Here is a 23,620-nt window from a genome sequence, read left to right on the forward strand (position 1 = left end):
ATAAAAGAATTTTTCTTTACTATTTTTCTAAAAATTGTACTCTTGATTTAAAAAATGATAGATGAAGACTTTTTTTTCCCTTTCATCTACGCTATTTAAAAAATGATAGATAAGGTCATTTTTTTTTCCTTCATCTATACTCTTTCCTTAAAATTTTTTTAATAATTACAAAGCTCTTTTTCCATACTCGCAAATGTTTGTAAAATGAATTTTGCTAGATGATAGGTGAATTTTCTGTCACGTATTCGAAGAACATATATAAATATTGTCATGTCTATTGTGGGATTCTAACAAACTACTTTGCAAATTGATGGTTTGTTCAAATCTCCCTCTCATCAATAGCTCAAACGGCATAACAATATACACCCACTCCTAAAATGTCGCAAGTTAATCAATATAAGGTCTCTCGAAATCATCAATAATCCAATAATAACTCTCAAATAGTCACAAGTTGATACAAGTGTAAAAATTAAACTTGATGTATAAAAAATTTTCAAAGAAATTTCCTAAGAGTTCGAATTATTGATCTACTAACGAAAATAAGTTAGAGTTTGACCGATAAAATTAGACATTATCCAAACATGTGTACCCAAAACATATTAGTAAGTATAAACTAATACACATACAAACATTTACATTTGAAGTATTATAGTCTATATACACTAATATAGTACTAAAAAATTTCCCTTGTGCACCAAGTATCAACAATTCAAAAGTACTAAACATCTATACACACAGTGGTGGATCTATAAAATTTATTAACAGGGAGCTTCCAGTCGTAACTTAGAGAAAAAATAAAAATCTAAAAAAAACTACACAAATAAGGCTTGAACGAAGGCTTACAAGCATCTTTACCACTAAACTGCCTACAAATTTTAAATATTAAATAGTTTTGTTTATACATATTATATAAAGACAATAAAGTGAGAGGGGGGCTCGCCCCCTGGACTTATACTAAATTTGTCGGTGCACACACACATAGAAAACGGTGCTTCTTCAATAATCAACATAATAGAAACATAAAAGAAAACGCAGACCTATGTTACAATGAGTCCAAATGTTTATATGCTACATATGAAATTTTCATGATATTGCTGATTTTACATTTCAAAAAAAGAATATGAGAAATGTTATTCAATAATCAATGCAATAAAATAATCATAATAATAAAATACAACCCTATGTAACAAAGAATCCAAGTGCAGCAAACCCTTTGATGAGATATCTATATGGTTGTATCCTACTGATTCAGAGAAAACTTTCAAGAAAAATTTCAGAAAATTTTATTTCAAAACTCGTATAATACACATATTCATAAAAGAGACCAAAAAGCTTCGATGAGATTGGATTTCAGATCATTCTTGATCTTAACTGCATTTGTCAATCCCAACTCAATCAACTATAAGATGGAGCCAAGCATTCATCAACCATATCTAATAGATTTGGATTTTCTAGTGCTGCTGCGACTCTTTCTTTGTCGTTAAGTTGTTTATTTACTGCAAATGGAAAAAAAAATGAGTTGAGGAGCCTAACTAGTTTTCTAAATGGCAACTGATCACGAATACTTATTGAGATCTAAAACTGGATGTTAATGATAGAATCCAAACATATTGAAATATAAAGCATAACCAAACTACAATGTAAACGCAGGAATTCAAGGTACTTGAACTCTCTCTCTCTCGAGAGAGAGAGTTCTCTCAATAAAATCACGCACTAAAGTATTGCTTCTGTTTCCCCTTCTACAATCTCTCTATTTATAACAAGCTACCTTAACAACTTCTTTAACTAATAACTATTATGCCCTTACTAGTCCAGTTATTTCTTAATAGCATTCTTATCAGTTAAACAGAAATTCATATATATATATAAACGAGCTTTCATTGAGCAATATCAAAGAATATACAAAGACTTGCAAGGGGAAAACCCCCACAAAATGCGACACCCAAAACGTACAGAAAGAGACTTCAATCCAACAAAACTAAACTAAGATCATAATCTAAGAATAAAAAATAAAAAACAAGCAAAGACAAAACAAAACTAGGTATTGCAGCCCTCCACGGAGGAATTAAACCTCATCACCTAACTTAAGCCTATTAAAGTGTAAATTTATTACGGCTTGGTGAGGACTGCTAATGAGTCAGAGCATGGAAGAAATTGAAATTGAAACACGAGAGCATATACAATAAACAGGAAAAGGATATTGAGGTACCTGCAGCTTCAGTAGCATGAGATCCAGGAGCTACCCTAATGTCCACCTAAAACAATGGAGAATGGATCTTAAGTCAAGAACAAAACTGAAATGTGGAATCAAACTATCTCAAAAATAAAAATGGGGAGAAAAAATGAAACCTAATAAGAGCAGAAACATCACTACGCTCCCTTTCCAATCCTCTAAATAGTCGATTATTCCTCCCCCCTCCCAAAGAAACAAAGATCCACATGATAGTGCACAGTGTGTTGGGAAAACCATAAGAAACCACCCCTCCCAAGAAATGCTAGATCGATGAGGACCTCCACAACAATAAGAATCTCAATCCTCCAAAGGATCGAGAAAACAAACTCACTTCAGAGAGAGGGATCCATCAAAGAACAAAAATACAATTTACAGGAGAAACCATTCAGAGGGTCGGGATCCAGACATGAAAATCCCTTCTTCCAAACCTAAAACTGATCTCTCCCCCAAGAATGACAAGAGAGAGACAGCGTCCACTGTTTCCCTATCAGTAGTCCTCACTTCTTAGCTCCTCACTCCTTAACCCAAATAACATACAATTTAATTCAACTTCAAAATCTAGACTTCCTATATGTAGTACTAGCATCCATTTGTTTAGAAACTCTGATCCTTTCTACGACAATCTTGGGTCCCCTAAGAGAAGTGCAATCCTTATCGTCAATTTCTCTGATTCACAAGTGTTATTTTAACCAGATATACCATAATTGATTTTTATTCTACTTTTGATTCTACCTTTACATACTGAAAATGAAAAATCACTATTAATTAACCCACCCACCAATGCATAAGTAATGATGGATGCTTGGCCAATAGTACGTGATAAAGATTCAAGATCAGTACCTTGTACCGAGAAGGGAGGCTCCTCATAAGTTTCACTCTTAAGCACAAACCAATAATTGTTGCCATACTACAATGTTCAACAGTTGGGGTAAAGGTAACTCTACAAGCAACAGAATCATCAACAGATAGAGATCAGACCACCAGAATAAACAAAAGTTACAATTATGATTTTATGAATGAAATTAGACAGCAGGATACTGTATTAAATGTTGGGTTACCTCACATAACTAAGCCCATCATCTACTTCAACTGCATCTTCTGTTATTACTTTAAGCTCCTCTAAAGAGTAAGGGTGCTCAGGATCTTTTATATCTCTAATATGATTTAAGAATTGTTAAGGAAGGACTTATACAGTGGGAACACCAACATCAATTTGTTTCACACACCCTTTGAATTCCATATAACGGACAAATAAAAATGCCTCTTCAAATACATTTTCATTAAGATTGCTAACATAAAAAAGAATAGGACTAAACTTATACCAAGCGTGAAACAACAATGAAAACAAACATGCACAAATTTTTCAGAACGCATGTATCTGAAAAGTCACAATTACTTATCTTTGGCGTATAAAGCAAATGTAGAAAAGCACAAGATTCCTTACGTACCACAGAAAGTATATTAAGTAGTCGATGCTACAAATAATCACAAGAGTTTTGTTGTGTTTTGGGCTGACAACATTTAGTTTTGTTCAGAAATGGCGAATACTGGACCAAAACACAAAAGTGAAATGAAGAAACAAACAGAGAATTACAAAAATAATGAAAGGATATCAAAAATTTCCAACTGATCAATGGATTCCACTGCATATTCATCACTATCACATGGAGTGTTTCGAGCCCGCCGCTCTTTCTTTTGGTACACAACTGGATTTGCATTTATCAACCCAGAGACCATTTTTTTTCCTGACTAGTATATCAACCATACATCAAAAACAAATTGCAGATAGGAATGCTATTAGGAAATAATTAGAGAGAAGAATAATTCTTCCGCAGATTGGGTAGGTGTCGTACCTTTTCGAAAGGAGAAAAACGCAGGCTATTCGAGTTGCGAGGTTGGCGGAGGTCGTTGGTTGGTCTTCGGCCGTGGCTGGTTCACACTGCAGGAGATAACGTGGTCTGGGTTTTATCTGCTCGTCGTTCGTCGCTCTGAGCTTGTTGACGCCGGAAGGAGGAGACGGCGGAGTCGCTGGTGTTTTCGCCGGAGAGAGAAGAAAAACGATGGAGAAATAGGCCGGCAGGTGCTGAACGAGAAAGGTAAGGAAGAAAAGAGATCGTGCTAGGGTTTCCTCGTCTTTTCCCCTTTTTTTCTTCTTTTTTGTTTACTTGCTCTAATTTAAAAACTACAATCCTCTATTTCTGTATTGTTTCAAAAATAATAGCCATTAGTTTGATATGATAATTGAAATTTGGTTAAATTTATGAATATTTTTGGCATTTTTATCCTTTAAAATAATTAAAAAATTGTTTAAAAAAATATAACCGAATATTTACTCTGGTTCGAATCGAGGCAGACTTATACATATTTTGTTTTGTTTCTTTTTTTATTATTCTTTACTCAGATTTCTAAAATTGATCCAACTTGAAACTAAATACCTATTTTCAAATTTTTAGAAAACATAAGATTTTAAATATGATGTTTGTTCCTAAGCTTTTAGTTCTCGTTCATTTTCGTTTATATTCTTAAGTTGTTTATTTTGATTCTGCTATTTTAACTTAAAAGTGAAAATATTTTGTTCATTTTCGTTTATATTCTTAAGTTGTTCATTTTGATTCTGCTATTTTAACTTAAAAGTGAAAGTATTTTATTATATCTTTTCATTAGCAGGCAGAGCTTGAATTACTACTTTAAGAGAAAGAGAAGAGAAGGTGACTCGAAAGCACTTTCATGAAATATTTCATATGTATCTTATCTTCTACCTTTCTTTTCTAGGTGAGGCGAGGAGAGGAGATAACAAAGGGATGTTGCAACTTGCACGAAAACACCCTTCTTCGTTTTCATTCCCGATCTCGGAACGAAGACAAAAGCCATTTATTAATTTGAAACAAACAAAATTACTCAATTTTATCCTCTTTTTCCTTTCAATCCCAATCTAAACCATAGAAATTATGTCTGAAACAAGCTGATGGTATGCAAACAATTAATCAGAACCCAAAAAAGTTGCTATGGAGTACCTTTTCGAACAACGAAATAATCAAAATAAAACAAGCATTACAAAACTTGTTATAAATGTTTTTTTTTACCATAGATACATTCAAATACTCAGACAGGGGCGTTCCAATTCGCAATTTGATTTCAATCCAAATCCAGAAACATGGAAATATCACTTCTGTACAAGTAAAACTTAAGCATTTTGCATTTTCAACGGCAAAAGAGAGTAATAATTCAGATTCTTGGAGAGTTTGTGGATGTTTGATTGTGTAGTTTTGGTTAATGAGCGACCGAATGTGCTGCTTTGGAATCTGTGTCCTTCCTTATTAAGCCATCTGCAGGACTTCCCAGCCACGATCGAGATGGCAGACTCCAACTTCGAGTTTCCTTATGATAACCAGTTAAATAATAACATATCACAAGTACTTGACCATACCACGACCCTCGACACTGAGTTTTGTTGCTTGAAGCTGCTTCTTCTTTGGAGCCTTCAACTGCTGCAACTTTTTGTTCATCTGACATGGATGATCAAATTTAGATAACATGTCAAAAACAGTTTAATATGTAAAAGTGTCTTATAAATTTTTTGGGTGCTTCCAAAATAAGTTACCTTAGTACAGGACCATTTGATTATTAATACTCAAAGCTCCCTTTGATAACCATTTTGTTTTATTTTATTCTTTTTTTCTAAATTAAGTCTATTCGAGTAGTATGTTAGTATGCATCATGCTTTAATAAATACTTGAAATTTTAACCAAATTCCAGAAACAATCTTTAAAAAACTGCTATTTTTTAGATTTCAAAATTTGAAACACGGAAAAAAGTAGATAACAAAGGAATGAAGTTGGAGGTAGGGGTAGTAGTGTCTACACACTTGGTCTTTTAAAAACAAAAACAAAAAAAAATGTTCACCCAAACGATTACTTACTAAAAGAGACCTTTATGTTCACATCCCAAAAAAATGCTTTTGGGAAGGAACGACCCCAGCTGGGGTTCGGCAAACTTATAGTCCAAATCTTAAGGTTAGCTGTTCAGTATTTTCATCAAGCCTTCAAAAGATAAAAAATGAAAACTAACCTTCATACGACGTTGATCTTGCACAGCTTGCTTAGCACGAGCTCTGATTTCATCTGGATCTATCTTAGACTGGGGTCGGATGACAAAATCCAATGGTGTTGCTTCCGGCCGTGAAGCATGTTGCCTTGAGGATGACTGACCAGACTTGCGTCCTCTGGGTTTGATGTCACATCACAAATAAAGATCTCACATATAGAACAAGCAGAGAAATAAAAAAGGCATTGAACGAGAATAAATTTGAATTAGGATTTAGAGGATAAGTAATGCTGCAACTAAATTACAAATAACATCGAATCTTACTGTGAAAATTCATCCAAGTCAAGATCCCCATCTCGAGATTCCATTCCAGCAGCTTTGTTTCCCGACCTTCAAAAATGTTTACAGCAGAAAGTTCCATTAATATTTAAGAAGCAACAGAAGAAAGGGTAGTTGACAAAAGAAGAAAAGAACATTAAGTATAAAAACAGTACTTTTTCGCCAATGGTCTTCTGAAGGGCACCCTCTCATCTTCCACATTTCTCATGTCCTCAAATCTAGTACTTTTGTTAAATATGGGTCGACTCTGCAGTGACACGAAATGCCAATATCGTGTGCATATGTTAGAAAATTTGCAGTAAAGAATCCAATTGCTACATTATTTCTTCCCTTGAGAGCACAACGTGAAGCCAGTAAACATTGTGGACACTTTCAAATTCAGATGCATGATATAGCACAATGAAATCGTAAGCCACATCAGATTGTTCTCAAATTGAGAAACACTAAAAAGGCAGAAAAAAGCACCAAATGTCCTAAAATCATCTTTTGTCCCTAGAGAGCACGATCCCAAACCAGAGAAAAGCAAAAACTCTTTGGAATAAAAACAATGCATGACATAAAATGACCCCGAGTATAACAATCTGTATTTCGCTTCCAGCTTCTCTCTAATTTCATGAGAAATGAGGATACTACGCTACTTTCTAGGATGAATTACAAATTAAAAAAAAAAAAAAAAAACTGCAAAAGAAAGGGAAGGGGGCAACATTACCCATTGATCTACTAAATCTTTTGCAAGTTTCCGGTTGGATGTTGTTTCCTCATCAGATTTTGATAGAAACATAATGACCTACAGAATGTACATCATAATCATACTTTGTTTCTAACCGGTAAAAATGTGGAAAAACCAGGAGTTGGAAAATCACTAAAGGTGACCTGGCACTAACCTTTCCAAGGCCACTCTTCTTCAGCTGCTCTCTTCTATCATATTGTTCAAGATCAATTGGAAACTAAGAAAAAGAAATCAGCATTTGGTGTTAAATCTCTTCAAAAACAATTATACGATAAGTTATTAAAATAATAGAAATTTCATTTACATCAGTCAAAATCTTCAAGATTGCTTCCCGGATATTTATATTTGGCAAACTCCCATCTGGTAGAGGTTCAAGCCAATTTTTTAGAAGGGTTAACACTCCATGATCCAAGAATTCTTGTTGAAGCTGCTTCCTGTGAAGGACGACCAAAACTTAAAAAATAACCATATATAAAAATAGATAAACAATTGAGATAGCTTGTCGTAATACAATGGATTGTATAACTTTGTAAGAACTTCACTCATCAATGAAATTGTATAAAAAATATATAAATAAAAATACTACATACTTCGAAAGAACATCAGTGAGAAGTGGCAACTTTTTCAGTTTATTGACAGCAGGTTTCCCCTGCCTGTTAAGGTCTGCATCCTCTTCAGCAGTGACCTCAAGCTCAGCCATCACATTCTCCACTAGCAATGCTATTTCTGCAGGACTTTTCTCATTCTTCTTCTTCTTCTTACCCACCTTGAAGAGCTCATTAATTTCATCGTCTTCCTCACCTTCCTCAGCCTATTGGAACCCAAAAAGAAAAGTGGTGTTGTTGAAAGAACATCAAGGCCAGTAAAATTTTGTTGAACATGGACCCCTAAATTAATTACTAGATATATTCGATACAGAGTGGTGCTGATTGCTTAAAAAAATAAAGTAAAATGCAAATATTAAATTGAAGACAGAGCTCCAGTTTTATCTTTTAACAAGTTTATAAAGTTCTTCCAACTATGCATTACTAACATTATGTTGTCAAAAAAATAAATAATACAAACCTCCGGAGCATAGCGGGGAGAACGTGGCTCATCATCACTTCCATATCGGTCTGCAGGATCCACACCACTATCATCTATAAAATTATCATCGTCAACTGTTCTGATACCTTCTTGATCGTCCTATTACACCAACAGAAAACAAAGTTTAAAAACATTTAACCCAAAACCATTCGCTTTTTCTATACAGATAATTAAGTTCAAATGGCATTCAAAATCTTGAGATCATAAACACTTTATCAAGTGGAAAGAGACCATCAAGATCATGGACACTTTAAGTTTCTTCATAGAATCTAAAATTTGAGTATGAAAGGCTGATTCAAGGAAAAAAAATCGTAAAAGTGACATCATTCTACAAGCTCAAGACAAAAATCCCTGTCTTCATATCTAGCAAATAGCCATTAAGCTTTTCTTCATCAAAAATAAAAAGCTCTTGCAGGCTAGAGTTTCAAAAGGGTTCTATGTAACCTAGATTTCACTTATATGGTTACAAGCTTCCGAAATCATGTATTGAAGCAGACCTAACAAGACACCTGAAGACTAAAACCATATGCTAAATGCCCACATTCAAGTATAAGGAAATATATGCAAATGCAATGTACATTTGACACTTCAAGAAGATACTGTGTCCCACAAACACATCATACACAATAGCATTTGACACTCCAAGAAGAATGCAGAGTTCTTACATCAGAACCGCCACCAGCAATAGTCTCCCACATTTCCTTGACATCCCCATCCTGATCTTTCATCCCCTTCCCTGAAAAAGCTTTCTTTGGTAACCTGCTCTTGCCTCCACTACCACTTCCAAGTTTTTTGTCTCCTTTGAATCTCTTCTCCTTTTTCCCACTACTAATCCCCTTCTTCCTTTTCCTCTCCTCCGAACCCTCCCTCACAAACTGGTCCGGCGTGAAGTCCCTCGCATCATCATAATCGTCATCTAAATTAGAGGCCACAGAACCCTTACCAGCCAAACTCTTTTTGACCAACCTCTTCCTAGGTCTGGCTTGGGGCTCCTCCGCATCGTAAACAGGAGTCTGAGATCGCTGTCGCCCAGCCCAATCACCAATATCCTCATCTAATAGTTCATCGGGATTGTACGGTTCAGGGGATTGCTCACCGTCTGACTGTATATGATCAAAGTCCATCAATGGTTCGCCATCCTCGTCACGGTACCTGATACAAACATAAACCTCAGAAAAGAAGAACAATCCCCAATTCACAGTTGAAAACCCTAATTCGATCAAATTAGAGTACTCACGGATCATCTTCGTAACCCATTGATGATGACAAAAATTGCACCCAGGAATTAACCGAGCAGCAAAACCAATCGTCGGGAGAGAAAACTGGAGTCGATCTCGATCACAGCTAAACCGTCCCAAATGCAACTTCGCTGCCGATCGGAGACAAAAATATTAAGTGATGCGTTTTCTCGATTGAGGAACCAAACAAAAAACATTCATAATTCATCATTCTATTCTACAAATGGATGAACAAAATTGATTTTCGAGGGGAGGAAATCGGCGGACGCGTGCATATAGTATCGATAATAACAAAATCAAAAAATCAAACAAAAACGTACCCAGAAAAGAAAAGGAAAAACTTCAATATCCTAAAACTGGCGAGCTTCGGGATTGCAAACGAGACTAAAATCGACGACCAGAGAGAAAATTTTCTGTGGGAACGAATGAATTATGCTCCCGAAGTGCGTACGGAGGCAAACGAAGAAGAGAGAAAAATGAAAAATTATGAACCAATCCAAACTAGGTTGCCAACAAATAGATTGTCTATGGATCGGGTTGACCCGAACTCTTACTTATACAATCCGACTCATAAGAAATTAATCTGAATCGGTTAAATTAGGTTTTTTTAACCGTTCTAATATTGAGTTAAAAGTACATTTTAAAAACTATATTATAACAACTCTTAAAAGTACATTTTAAAAACTATCTTGTAACAACTCTTTTACATTTGCTACTTTTTAAAAAAATATATTATAACAACTCTTTTAGATTTGCTATTTTTAAAAAAATATATATTATAACAACTCTTTTAGATTTGCTATTTTTGCAATTTAGAAAATAAAATCATAAGTTATATTACCATAAAATATTTTGTTATTTTGTAAACGACACTTTTTTGTTTTATATTTTAAAAGTAATTTAATTTTAAAAAGTTTGTAAATTTGTTTTTTTAGTCAATTTCAACTGACATCGAGATTCTTCTCAAATTTTAAAAAGAATCAACCTCATTTCTTGGTTCATCAAACTTGGTACCGATAATTTGGATTTTGATTTTAAATTTCAAAATAAAGGATATTCTCAAATAACCAAAATACCCTTGAGAAACCAAATGTTTGATATTTGTGAACTCTAAACCCTAGCTCATTTCACCCAAAACGAAATGTGTGTGCTTCCAAAATTGAAGGGATTTTACCGATTTTTGCATGGCCAAATTTCAAGAAGTCGTCCTCAAACTTAAATCTGTGAAGTTAATTTACTTTAAACAATTGCATAGTTTATGGTTGGATTTTAAATTTTGATATAGTATTTTTTTTGTGAAATATGAGGCGAATGAGAAAATATGTAGTTTTTCCGTTGTAGTTGGATGTAGAACTATATTTTAAGTTAATGCAGGTAATTTCATTTGATGAATATTGACAATTTCATCAATCTATGCTTGTATAGATGAAAAATCTCGGTCGTGAGCAGTTAAATTGCCCCGAGATTTGTTGAATGAGTCTCAATACTTGTTTTGTTTCATATACATTTTTTGGGGTAATATCGAGAATGATTTGTTTTGAGATTGCGCCTAGATAAATCACAAAATGCATATAAAACTCTTGTCTTGTGGCATCCTGGTACAATGTTGCTTGAGTTCCACTATATTACCCCACTAAATGACTATACTATTTGTTATGCATGTTTTCTGTTTGGTGGATGCCTCATATCACCAAAATCCGCAGTACAAACTTCTTCCTTGCAAACTTGACATGTTGTTCACACCTAGCAGAGATGGGAACCAAATTAAATATAATTACGAGATACTGTGTTGACAAAAATATCGATATCTTGATCTTACCAAAATGTGTATAAAAATATCGATTTCGATGGATGTTTATGGATTTTTGTTTAAAGTCGTCAATAACTCTATCTAAATGAGTAAATTAACATTTATTATTTGAAAACCAATTAACATATTTATTACTTATATTATATTTACATTAGGTGTATTTTGATGATGGTGTTTCATAGATTTTTTTACGATATAATAGAAATACTGGTTCATCTCTCGTGTCGATGTCAATATCAAATCGAGCCAAATAAGTCTTCATCTTTCCTTCTATATGTTGTCGTCTTTTTATATTATTTCAATCGATCGAATTGATTAAAAGTAGTTTTATGAAAAATAAAGGAAAATGCCACCAAATTAGTGAAAGTTTATTATAACAAAATAACATAATTATTTGTATTATGTTTTCTTAATGTTTGAAAGTTTGGGTATGTGAAAAGCTAATACCATTTTTTGTCCATAGTAAACATTTTATTTACACAAACTTTCAAAACATACCCACATATTATATTTTCTTATACAAAATTATTGTTTTTACAATTATTTTCATAAAAATAAACAATCATGTATACAGAGAAAAATGTAGAAATCTAAATGGTTGAAAATCATTTTTAGATTACAAACGTTCCTAAAAGCAACAATTTAGTTATTTAACATTGATTTTTAACGATTAAGTTATAATGATCGTAGAAACTAATGTTAGAATCTAATAACATTTATTTTTATAAATAAATCATTAAATTAATTAGTACTTAATACTTTTACAAACACACATCGTCTATATCATAAAATAATAAAAGAAAAACTAATCAGATGCAACAAAATTTAGAAGAAAAAAAAACAGTCCATAACATTTTTTATTGCATATTGCGAATATGACAGACATGACAAGTAATTAATGATATCAGACGACCATCAAATGATAATTCGCTTTTAAATTGGAGAGTTTGCAAAAGTAAAAAAAAATTATAATAATAAAGTCCATGTCACATACATTTTATAGATTGTAAAAATAGCAAATTTAAAAGCAGATTACCGTATAATAGAATCAATTACTAGTAATATTTGTCAATTTTGCAACATGCAACAAAAAAAAAAGTATTATGAAATGTTTTTCTATTTTTTTTATCATGTAATGCAATTTTATCTTTTAAATTTGCTATTTAGAAAATATAATGACACAATTTTATAGGACATTTTTAAAAATAGCAAAATAAATTAAAATATTCACAACCTATAGTAAAATTTTGAATTATATTCGTGATAGTCTTCCATCAATCTAGCATATCAATTCCTATACTAATAGAATTTGTAGATTGTAAATATATATTTGGTAGAATCTAATATTTTTAAAAATTATTCTAACTTTTTTATTATCCTAAATCTTATCATAAATTTTGTCACTACTTTTAAGCTGGACAAATAATAAAATCAATGATTTATAAATTTGAAAGTAAAATAACTAAACTATTAGACTAAATTGGAAGCAATTTAGTAATGGATAAAAGCTTAGGGACAAAAATTTAAATTAAAGTAAACTCAAATTATATGACCAAAAGCATATTTTAACTGAAAGAAAAAGGAAACGAAAAGAAAATAGAGTTCGAACATGTTCTGCAGTAAACAGTGAAAAACGTCACCGACGACGTTCGTCGAGGTTCGAACCCCGGACGCTGCTCCGTGGTCTCTCCTTCCCCTTTCCTCGTCGCCGATTCCTTTCTCTCAAGGTCTTCAATCTTCAAGCTCGAGCAAAATTTCTGTATTGACGGAATTAGTATGTAAATTCTCTTTACTTTCCTTACTTATACTCTCGATTACGTATTTTCAGATTCATATTTCCACCATTCTTGTTCATTTCATGCTCTTCTTGCAATCGAGCGGTTTACAAATCCATCGATTGTTGCGTTGAACTGGGTTTCAATTTTTCTTAGCTACTTCGGTTCTATTTGGTGTTAAAGTTGCTGGCAGTAGTAGAAACAAATTGTTGTGTTTTGTAATTGAACTTTCATGCCTACTTGCAATGAATTTGGGGTGTTTCTTTTACTTTTTTGCTTGTAGTCGTGTTTATTTGTGTCATGTATGCACAAATTCTGGGAATTGAACATTTTGGTTTTGTAATTGTTATTATTTGTTTTGATTTACTGGAATCACTGAAAGGAAATTTCTCACCCAGTTTCATTAATGCAACAATGAAAGTTAACTTATCCCTTGAAATGCAACTGATCCATTTACCTCTTCAGTGAGTTTATGTGGGGTTTTATCTCCTATCTACCAATTTACTTTTGAGTATTTGTCTAACTCTATCCAGCCGAAACTACTTGATGAAAAAAAATTGTAGTTTTGCCTCATTCCTTTAGCCATTTTATTGCGGCCATTTGGCTCATCTGTATCTTTCTCTAGTAAGGTTTCCAGAGGTGTTCCACCCACCTTCGGTTTTTTAAGATCAAATGTTAATTTTACTGGGGAAGCTGTCCCGTTTGCTATGACGGTTTGTGGGAAATTTCTCGAGATCTTTTTTAATGTATGATTCATTTTGAGTAGAAATTATGAGGATATGATGGAGGAGGTTATTATCTATCCTCCTTTGTAATAAAGGTTGGCTTCTCTGGCAAGTGGGATTCCTACTTGTTTTTATTTGGAAATTTTGGTCAGAAAGTAAGGTGGAAACTTCAAGGGCACACGCAATTTTAGGAGGAGGCCTGGTGTGTGGCTCACTCCAAAGTCTCCTTTTGGGGATGTTATCTACAAAGGCTTTTCATATCTTTTGGGGGTATTTTTTTGTGTGTCCTCTCTTTTGTACATTGTCTAGTTTCTATATTTCTATCAATAGAGGAAAAAGGAAATCATCATGTTGGAACCCACTACTTTGCTTCAAAGAGAAATTTTCCTGATTTCATTGGCTAATCTAGCATAGCCAATCAGACAACTTTTACTCTTTAAAAGAAGGTTGTTGCCAAAGTGAATAAATTTCGCCTTTGAAAGATGGCTCGAGCTAGGTATGATTGATTCAAGCCAACTTGAGTACCTTCTTTTAAGTTTCTCTGGCAGTGAAGTTGGTGCTTCTCCTTCCCTCTGTTGGCTTAAATATAATATTCCGATGTAAAAAATTATCATACTTTCATGCATCAAAGGAAAGTAAGACTTCTATAGCTTGGTTATTGTGAAGTGAGGGATAAAAACAACTGATATGATGTATGTTCTTCTTAATGTAGGATGTTTTAAACTTTTGTTGGAAGGTGGCATCTGTCTGATATAGAATCATGGGTGGCAGTGAGATGAATAAATCCGCAAAGGAAGAATCCAAAACAGCACCTGCCACTACGCAGGTCTGCTTGTATGTTTTTATTAATGTCATACGAAATATCCATCTAATTTAAATTACTTTTATATATGAAAAATTCTAAACAACAAAGTTAGCCAAGGAGCGTCAATGGAAAACTTAGCAATTTGATTATATCTCTACCAATCCTGCCAATGGAAAACTTAGCAGTTTGATTATATCTCTACCAATCCTGCAAAACGTATACATTTATACAACATTTCTAATTTTATTTAATGTATAAATATTTCAAGACAAACAAGATTTACCTTGATTTACAATCACCGGGATTCTAATACCAAATACCAAGACGTCTAGAGTTTTAGATATCCCCGATTTGTTAACATTCTGTTTCATCAAAATGGATTTCAAGTCTAACAGATAAGACTTTTAACTTATTGAGGCCAGTGATATAATTTTCTAATTTCAATTTCTTTAGAGATTTAGCCTTAAAATTTTATTGTTTTGCATGGCCGGTTCTTAAAATTTGTATAGTTTTGCGTTTTCTTCAGGAACAGTCTCCAAATACAAGCACTGGCACTGTTAATCCTGAATGGTCAGGATTTCAGGTTCTTTTTGTTAAAGCCTCAAGTTAATATGGTTAACTATTGGATATGCATTGTGGTTTGCCTCTTGTCCGATCTCATGTTTTTCCCCTTTTCTTTTAGGCATATTCTCCAATACCTCCACCTGGATATTTGGCAACGAGCCCCCAAGCACACCCGTATATGTGGGGGGTACAGGTATTTCCTTTCGTAGTGAAACTGCTACTTTGTATTAGATAAACATTGCTCCAAGCTTCATAATTTTCTATTGGTATTTTCAACTGTTCCAGCATGTTTTCTTTGGTCTTTGAGATATTCTATCGTATGGCAGTCCTTTTTAGCATATTAAAAAGGTTTCTTAGTCAGGCTTGACCGAAGGATTCTTAATCATGGTAAAACATATTAACATAATTCACCATTCACTTTCACTTCTTCTAGTTATTTAAAACTATTTTTTTGGGGAAAGAAGTTTATGTTTGTATTAACAAGTTAATAGTACTTTTTTTCTGCCATTGAATGCATGAGCTAACATAAGAGGTTGCCCATTTTGGAAAATAATCAATTATGAGCAGGTTTTGGTTGATGGAAAACTTTATTGAATTTTGACATAGTTCTCATCTTGGAATGGTACTTTGTATCTTTTCAAATATTCTCACCAATTAACGGTTTTCAGTGTCTGAACTTACTACAACAAAAAAGAAAAGAAAAGAAAAGAAAATGAATTTAATTGAGATTGGGAATCCAACAGGTTTACGCTCCTACTCCTAGGGTATTAGGGGAGACTAAAATGTTTGTGGATGGTTTTCAAGTAATGGATCCATGGCCGATCCAAAAGTCTGAAGAGATTTAGTAGATGACTACCACTGCCTGATGCAGGGTCCTTTCTTTGGTAGATGGTATTCTTGGTCTAATTTTAGATAGGGCTTGATTCACATTTCTTAATGTTAGAATTAGTGGGCTTGGTGTATGTTGAAAGCCCAAGAGTTTTTTTGTAGTTTGTAACTTTAATTATTCTTTCCTTTTTTAGCTTTGGACCTTGCTGTCTTTTTATTCCCCTCTTGTATTATGTTGATTCATAAGAAAACAATAAGAAAATTCTCTCCCACGATTTTTCTCCTTATACTCAGAGATGCCCATTTAACTCGCGGGGTCGGGGACCCACCCCGAACGAGGCAGGGAATCCTCGAATACACAAGGAATGGGGGAGGGAGTGGGGATTATTTTCCCCCGTTGATATTTTGGGGCCGAGGACAGGGAATACATTCCCCAATCCCCCGTCCTACCCCAAAAGAAAAAAAAAGTATATATATATACATATACATGCATATCTATACACATACATATGCATGCATAGATACACATACATGTACATGCATATATATATACATATGTACACATACATATACAGGGAACCCGATCCCCATGGGGAAATTCATGGGGATGGGGAATGGGATAGGGGGGGGGGGACAGGGAGTGGCATCCCCATCCCCGCCCCACCCTGTGTACATCACTTATGTGAATGAAGAAGAGACTAACTGAGTGGTTTCTTTAGAGTCTACCAATGCTACTCTTGTTACCTTACCCATACTTGACCTCGATCCCCATAACACGGTCTTACCTACAAACCAAGTTCCCTGGATAACCTACTATAGGAATTAGGAGGAATCTTAGTAAGGAAGTTGGGTCTCCTACTACTCAGTCGACTCTGGTCCAAGATTTTGAATCATCACGAGATCAAGGTATGGGTAATTCTATTGATTCATATGTTGAAAGCAAAATGAGTGAGAATGACAGGTTCGATATGGCTGTTCTAGAAGACATGGGTGAAAAGGGCAATGTTGAAGAAATTGAGGTCATGTTAGAAATGGTAGGTGGTGAGGCTAAACGGGATCATTCAGGTAACCTTGATGAGTATGATCCTTCTCATGATATACCTATTGCACTGAGGAAAGGCACTAGGTCTTGCACAAAGCACCCCATCTGTAACTATGTCTCGTATGAGAACCTATCACCCTAGTTCAGAGCTTTTACAACCAGTTTTGACTCGACCATGATACCTAAGAACATTCACATTTCATTATAGCGCTCTGAGTAGAAAATTGCATTCATGGAGGAGATGAGAGCCCTTGAAAAGAAAAAAACTTGGTTACGTTGTGATCTCCCCAAGAGGCATAGAACTGTAGGATGTAAATGGGTGTTTACTATCAAGTACAAAGCATATGGAACTTTAGATAGACACAAGGCCAGGTTAGTTGCAAAATGGTTAAATCAGACTTACGATGTTACCACTCTGAAACCTTCTCTCCCGTTGCAAAGTTAAATATCGTCAGGGTCCTTTTGTTGGTCGTTGTAAACAAAGATTGAGCCCTATATCAACTAGACGTTAAGAACGCTTTCTTGAATGGAGAGCTAGAAGAGGAAGTATATATGAGCCCCCTCTAGGTTTTGAAGCTCACTTTGATCAACGTGTTTACAAGCTTCAGAAATCCTTGTATGGGTTGAAACACTCACTGAGAGCATGGTTTGACAAGTTTACCACCTTCATTAAGTCACAAGGATATAGTTAGGGGCACTCTGATCACACTCTATTTACAAAGATCTCCAAGGTCGAGAGGATTGCTGTGTGGATTGTCTACATTGATGACACTGCTGAAATCACCCAACTGAAAAAGAAGCTAGGGGATGAATTTGAAATCAAAGACTTGGGGAATCTAAAGTACTTCCTTGGGATGGAGGTAGCCAGATCAAAAGAAGGTATCTCTGTTTCTCAAAGAAAGTACACCTTTGATTTGCTGATTGAAACATGTATGTTGGGATGTCGACCTGCTGATACGCCTATCGAGTTCAATGCTCAACTGGGAAATTTAGTTGATAAAGTTCTAGTTTATAAAGAAAAATATATGTACCTGGTGAGGATATTGATCTACTTATCTCATACTAGACCTGACATCTTCTATGTTGTTAGTACAGTTAGTCAATTCATGCAGACTCCGTACGAGGAAGGCAGTTAACAAAATTATGCGGTACTTGAAAACTACTCCTGGTAAAGGGTTGATGTTCAGGAAAACAGATAGACAATGTATTGAGGCCTACACTGATTGAGACTGGGCATAGTCTATTGTTGACAGGAAATCCACCTCTGGGTACTGTACATTCGTATGGAACAATCTTGTAACTTGGGGGAGTAAAAAGCAAGGTGTTGTGGCCAGCAGTGCCGAAGCTGTATACAGGGCTATGCGTTCGAGAATATGTGAGGAGATTTGGCTACAAAAGGTTTTGTCTGATCTTAGCCAGGACTTTGAGATGCCTATGAAACTATTATGCGATAATAGGGCTGCTATTATTATCGCTAATAACAGTGTTCAACCTGATAGAACTAAACATGTGGTGATTGTTAGAAATTTCATTAAAGAAAGATTGGACAATGGCAACATATGGATTCCTTACATTCCCTCAAGTCAACAAGTTGCTGACATTGTCATCAAGGGGCTTCTCAAACTGAGTTTTGATTCTTGTGTCAACAAGTTGGGTTTTATTGACATTTAGGTCCCAAAGTGAGGGGAGTGTTAGAATTAGTGGACTTGGTGTATTTTGAAAGCCCAAGTGTTCTTTTGTATTTTGTAACCTTTCCTTTTTTAGCTTAGACCTTGCTGTCCTTTTATTCCCCTCTTTTGTATTATGTTGATCCATTAGAAAATAATCAGATAATTCTCTCCCATGGTTTTTCTCCCTATACTGGGGTTTCCACGTAAATCTCTGTGTCCGTTCTTTGTCGTTATTTTATTACTTAACAACTTTATTATGTCTAAAAGGGTAGTCCTCTCACTTTCAGAAGTTTTGGGTCGCAAGGATTGTTAGAATTTAGATGAACTTTTGATTACTTTCCTACTCTTTTTGAGATTAAGATTTCAGATGGGTAGACCTTCTGAACTTGATTGTTGGTGGAATCATGTTTAAATGCAACATTAAGTTCATGAGCGATGTGCTTATTAGCTTAAAACCAGAGTTGCTGGCATCCTAAAGACATTTTATTAAGAGGTCCTTCTGTTGGTTTTGACACATGTTTCTAGAACATATAAGTAATTTGATGTTATATGCATTGGTGTAATAATTTTTTACTGTTATGCTTTCAGACGTTCTTTTACCTTCGTATAGTCGACCTAGTCTGTCAACATAAGTGTTTATTTTTATCTAATCTAGTACTGCCATTTTCGAATGGACATGAGCTTTAAATATTTTATGGAGAAGAAATCATCTATAAAATAAGGAATCGCCTTCCTTTTGATCTTCACTCTTAAACTATGAAATAGCTGAAGCATCTTGATGGTTTTGATTCTTCTTTCTGATCATAATCTAAATGTTTGATGCAGCCTATTATGCCCCCTTACGGAACTCCTCCACATCCATATGTTGCAATGTATCCTCATGGTGGCATATATGCTCATCCACCTATGCCTCCTGTACAATTTAATTTTTCTGCAGATTTTGGTTTTTTGTCTCTTATTTGATATTTTGAACTCACGATCACATGCTTGTCACAGGGATCGTATCCTTACAGTCCTTTTGCTATTGCTTCTCCAAATGGCATTGCTGAGGCTTCTGTAAGTTTCCAGTTCCATTGGCTTGTTTTTTTGTCTTTAATTGCGTTTTTTTTCTAAATTTGAGTAGGACCATAAAACTTTACATAGGGGAATACACCAAGCAACATGGAAGGGGAAGGTAAACCATCTGAGCTGAAAGAAAAATTGCCAATTAAAAGATCGAAAGGAAGTCTGGGAAGTTTAAGCATGATAACTGGGAAGAACAATGAGCTTGGTAAACCATCAGGAACGTCTGCTAATGGAGTTTATTCTAAAAGGTCCGATATGTCATGTAGATTTATTTGGTGATTGGTTGTGTTTTCAATTCATAATGGTCAAACTACCACATTTAGTTGCTTTTTGATTTTTTGTGATTGAGGTTTTGTATGGACCCAAGCGCAACCTATATGGGGTAGGGCAGTAAGAATATAATTTGTTATAAGTCCTCTAAATGGTTCTACCTACCGACCATGTTTTCTGCATTGATTTTTCTGTCAGTTCCTACTAACTACAATAAACTGTAAACTTCGCTCCTCTTACTGCACACCTTAGGTCCAGTCTAGTATTCTGTCATATTGAGATTTAACAATGTTAGTTCGTGTTGAGTTTCGAGAATGTTTTGTTGTGTGCAGTTGTGCTTGATTTTACATCCCATCTTTCACATTTACCATTAGCTTATGTGACGATGAACCTCACTGTGCAGTGCTGAAAGTGAAAGTGAAGGCACGAGTGAACGAAGTGATGCTGACTCTGAAAACGTAAGTATCTGCCACTTTACAACCATGCGACTGTTGATTATAGGTTCCTCCATATTTCATGAGGGTAGGGCATGGATGGGGGAAGCCTGAGTCCAATGCCTAGTTTTTAGTTCGGACATTTTGTTCCCTGTTTCATAGTGTGTAGTTATGTATAATTGAACTTTAAAAGTTTACTTATGGAGGAAAAACACATAATGTGTTAACAAAACATTTGTAGGTTGAAAAGGTTGGATAACATCCGTTTGGTTCTATTTGTTTATATTGTTGTTTTACATTTACGATTGAAGAAAATGCTACACTATAAATCTCTTTTTGTTCGAGGGTGTCCACTATATCACTTGGGCTCTGTTCTGATACATGCTATTTCATCTATCTTAGCTTCACAGCCTTCCCTGATTTTTGTAGGATTCACAACTAAAATCTGGTTCTGGGAAAGATTCTTTAGAAGGTTTGGGAAAATTTTCTATTATGCAGTCAGTGTCTCAGTGTTTTATATGGATGAGGAACTTTTGTTTCTGGTACAGGTGGAGGGACTCCTAATGGTTTAATGCATGGTTCTCAGAATGAAGGACATAGTCTTGCACATCCATTGGTGAACCAAACGATGTCCATAATACCTATCCAAGCTTCTGGAGCTGTTACAGGTCCTGCTACAAATTTGAATATAGGAATGGATTATTGGGGTACCCCAACAACTTCTGCCATTTCTTCATTGTGTGGGAAGGTTCCTTCAGCACCAGTTGCAGGAGCTGTTGCTGCTGGGTCACGAGACGGCATTCCGTCACAGCCTTGGTTACAGGTTAGTGTTTTGACGAACATTGCACATTGTTAAACCACCCATTAACCAAAAAATTAAGCTAATAGATTGTGATAAATTTAAATATATCATTACTTTTAACCCTTTTCTTCCCTTTGTGGGCTTGGAAATTTAGGAGGTCCACCAAGTAGAATTCTATATTAGTTGAAGAGTAAATGACATTATAGAAATTTAAACATAGGATCTCCTACTATAATATCATGTTAAATTATCAATCAACTCAAAATCAAGTTGATGGGTTGATCGGTGATTTAACAGACATGAGTGGGCTTGAATGTTCGAAGTTATCATATAGACACACTGTATTCATCAATTTACTAATTGGGTAAATTTATAAAATATTGGACCATTTGAATTGGGAAGGGAGGAAAAAAGCATAAAATGAACGTACTTGTGTCATCCACTGTATCGATGGCAATGACTTCATCCGCTTCTTCTCATACCCTGGTGTAAGATTTTAACTAATGGGAAATGGATAATTATAATGTACGATTTTGTTATTTTCAGTGTGCAAATGTAAAAATAATTCACATTGTACGGTTTGATTAAACCAATCTTGACCGATTATCAATTTGAAGGAAAACATATCCTTCTTTTGCGGCTTTTAGTGCTTTTCAGATGAAGAGGGATCCATTCTTATTACTTGCTTTTGTTTTCTGGGTGAATTCAGGATGAAAGAGAGCTAAAACGACAAAGAAGGAAGCAATCAAATAGAGAATCTGCTCGTAGATCTCGGTTGCGTAAACAGGTAATTAGGCTTCATTAAGGTTTATAATCAAATTGGACGATCTTGGACTCGTGTAGTCATATTTTTCAATTAATTGGTTTTTCCTGTATGCTTCATTTTTTTACTTAGGCTGAATGCGATGAACTATCTCAACGTGCCGAAGCTTTGAAGGAAGAAAATGCTAGTCTAAGATCTGAAGTGGATAGGATTAGGACTGAGTACGAGCAACTTCTTTCAGAAAATGCCTCACTCAAGGTGATGCCAACGACCTGAAATCTATATATTTTAACCATTTATCACAATCAAGCCATGTACAGAAAAACCATAATTTTCTCAAAACTAGATCATTGTAACCGACCTTGTCATTTCACTTGTATGTTCTAGAAAAGTTCTAATGGTTCAACAAGCTGTTCAGTCTTTTCTAAAGGTCCTAATGATTTATTTGAAATGAGTTCTTAAGTGCTTAAAAACACTTTTGCACTTGAGAATACTTTTTAAGCACTGAGAAAATTATTCCAAACAGGTTCTAAGACCCATAGGTTTGATTATCAAACTCAAAGATTGAACTCTGAACGTTGATGCCAAGTGTGATATTCAATGCAGAGTAGAAGTGGATATGAATCGAACCGTAGGAGCTTTTTTCCTTTTACCGTGCGTATAACTCATTTGATTTTTTATTTTCAGAGGAGGCTTGGCGAAAGTGATGGAAATGAAGATCCAAGATCTACCAAAGACGCACAAAATTTGAAAAAAGGTCATCATACATCCCGGACCCAACTTGCTAAGGGGTAATTAGGAGCTACCACCCTTGCTTAATTCAGCAGCTGTCACACAACCTAACCAATTAGTAGCCAAACAGTTTGCATAACTTATCATTTACATTTTCTAAGAACTGACCAGCGTCGTCTCAGGACTGTTGATTCTTATGGAGGCTTCGTCTTTAACTCAAAGCTCTGTGTAGTATCTTTGTATCCAAATTAATTTGATGAGTGTTACACAACATTTCACTTGAGTTTGTTCATTGTAAAATATATTTTGTGCCAAGTTAGAGGTCGTAATCCAGGCATTTCGGTATGCTTTTTATCAGATCGATTTGAGTGACAGCATGTTCATAGTTGCATTATGTATTTCCATCACTAAGAACTTACATTCATTCTTCAAGAACAGAAACCAAAGCTTTCTCTGACCATGCATTTCATTTTCAAGTAGAAGAAGATAATCCATTAGCAAATTGCATTACTTCTGTGTACAAACAACGAGATCTGAAATTTTGGGCAAAGTTTTATATTTTCTAAGCAATATCTCTACTTTATATGCCCCAATTAGGTTAATGACTTTGATTATGATCTTACAAAAATGATTTTAGAATAGTTAAAATTGACTTTGTCCAAGTT

The 23,620-nt window shown here is 34.7% G+C and overlaps 3 protein-coding genes across 9 annotated transcripts; 1 reads left to right on the forward strand and 2 right to left on the reverse strand.

Moving 5' to 3' along the window:
* Positions 1 to 1,020: 1,020 nt before the first annotated feature.
* On the reverse strand, positions 1,021 to 4,433 carry LOC101214696 (protein AE7). Of its 2 annotated transcripts, none has more exons than XM_011654329.2 (6): positions 4,087 to 4,433; positions 3,847 to 3,978; positions 3,292 to 3,397; positions 3,074 to 3,173; positions 2,210 to 2,255; positions 1,021 to 1,496 (listed from the first exon to the last, which is right to left on the reverse strand). In XM_011654329.2, the coding sequence occupies exons 2-6, from the start codon at positions 3,968 to 3,970 to the stop codon at positions 1,396 to 1,398; spliced, it is 477 nt and encodes a 158-aa protein (XP_011652631.1). In that variant the 5' UTR covers positions 3,971 to 3,978; positions 4,087 to 4,433; the 3' UTR covers positions 1,021 to 1,395. The 2 variants fall into 2 exon arrangements, with proteins under 2 accessions (XP_011652631.1, XP_011652630.1); XM_011654328.2 differs by having other exon boundaries at positions 3,847 to 3,982.
* Positions 4,434 to 5,248: 815 nt separating this feature from the next.
* On the reverse strand, positions 5,249 to 10,176 carry LOC101214456 (protein IWS1 homolog 1). Its single transcript, XM_004136160.3, has 12 exons — positions 9,991 to 10,176; positions 9,670 to 9,801; positions 9,098 to 9,584; positions 8,412 to 8,531; positions 7,937 to 8,157; positions 7,651 to 7,780; positions 7,501 to 7,563; positions 7,326 to 7,403; positions 6,772 to 6,863; positions 6,602 to 6,667; positions 6,302 to 6,455; positions 5,249 to 5,739 (listed from the first exon to the last, which is right to left on the reverse strand). Exons 2-12 carry the CDS (start codon positions 9,687 to 9,689, stop codon positions 5,641 to 5,643), a joined length of 1,530 nt encoding a protein of 509 aa, XP_004136208.1. The 5' UTR covers positions 9,690 to 9,801; positions 9,991 to 10,176; the 3' UTR covers positions 5,249 to 5,640.
* Positions 10,177 to 13,040: 2,864 nt separating this feature from the next.
* Positions 13,041 to 23,332, forward strand: LOC101214217 (bZIP transcription factor 16). 6 transcript variants are annotated; one of them, XM_011654330.2, is made up of 13 exons: positions 13,041 to 13,254; positions 14,693 to 14,814; positions 15,312 to 15,390; positions 15,468 to 15,542; positions 19,715 to 19,804; positions 19,886 to 19,945; positions 20,033 to 20,202; positions 20,628 to 20,682; positions 21,088 to 21,130; positions 21,207 to 21,481; positions 22,170 to 22,247; positions 22,356 to 22,481; positions 22,911 to 23,332. In XM_011654330.2, the coding sequence occupies exons 2-13, from the start codon at positions 14,741 to 14,743 to the stop codon at positions 23,016 to 23,018; spliced, it is 1,233 nt and encodes a 410-aa protein (XP_011652632.1). In that variant the 5' UTR covers positions 13,041 to 13,254; positions 14,693 to 14,740; the 3' UTR covers positions 23,019 to 23,332. The 6 variants fall into 6 exon arrangements, with proteins under 6 accessions (XP_011652632.1, XP_031739206.1, XP_004136207.1 ...); XM_031883346.1 differs by having other exon boundaries at positions 14,693 to 14,806; positions 15,295 to 15,390; XM_004136159.3 differs by having other exon boundaries at positions 13,050 to 13,254; positions 14,693 to 14,806; positions 15,312 to 15,368.
* The last annotated feature ends 288 nt before the right edge of the window (positions 23,333 to 23,620 follow it).

The sequence above is a fragment of the Cucumis sativus genome, chromosome 3, assembly GCF_000004075.3.
Source record: "Cucumis sativus cultivar 9930 chromosome 3, Cucumber_9930_V3, whole genome shotgun sequence".
In the NCBI taxonomy this organism is placed as follows: Eukaryota; Viridiplantae; Streptophyta; class Magnoliopsida; order Cucurbitales; family Cucurbitaceae; genus Cucumis; species Cucumis sativus.

Coding starts and splice junctions, on each gene's coding strand:
- LOC101214217 (XM_031883346.1), top strand. CDS start 14,741: ATGGGTGGCAGTGAGATGAATAAATCCGCAAAGGAAGAATCCAAAACA. Junction 19,946..20,032: donor ATGGCATTGCTGAGGCTTCT/GTAAGTTTCCAG, acceptor AACTTTACATAG/GGGAATACACCAAGCAACAT. Junction 20,203..20,627: donor AATGGAGTTTATTCTAAAAG/GTCCGATATGTC, acceptor CTCACTGTGCAG/TGCTGAAAGTGAAAGTGAAG.
- LOC101214696 (XM_011654329.2), bottom strand. CDS start 3,970: ATGGTCTCTGGGTTGATAAATGCAAATCCAGTTGTGTACCAAAAGAAA. Junction 3,398..3,846: donor TGATCAGTTGGAAATTTTTG/ATATCCTTTCAT, acceptor AACAATTCTTAA/ATCATATTAGAGATATAAAA. Junction 3,174..3,291: donor GATGGGCTTAGTTATGTGAG/GTAACCCAACAT, acceptor TGTTGCTTGTAG/AGTTACCTTTACCCCAACTG.
- LOC101214456 (XM_004136160.3), bottom strand. CDS start 9,689: ATGGGTTACGAAGATGATCC. Junction 7,564..7,650: donor TCTTGAAGATTTTGACTGAT/GTAAATGAAATT, acceptor TCTTTTTCTTAG/TTTCCAATTGATCTTGAACA. Junction 5,740..6,301: donor AAGATCAACGTCGTATGAAG/GTTAGTTTTCAT, acceptor CATCCATGTCAG/ATGAACAAAAAGTTGCAGCA.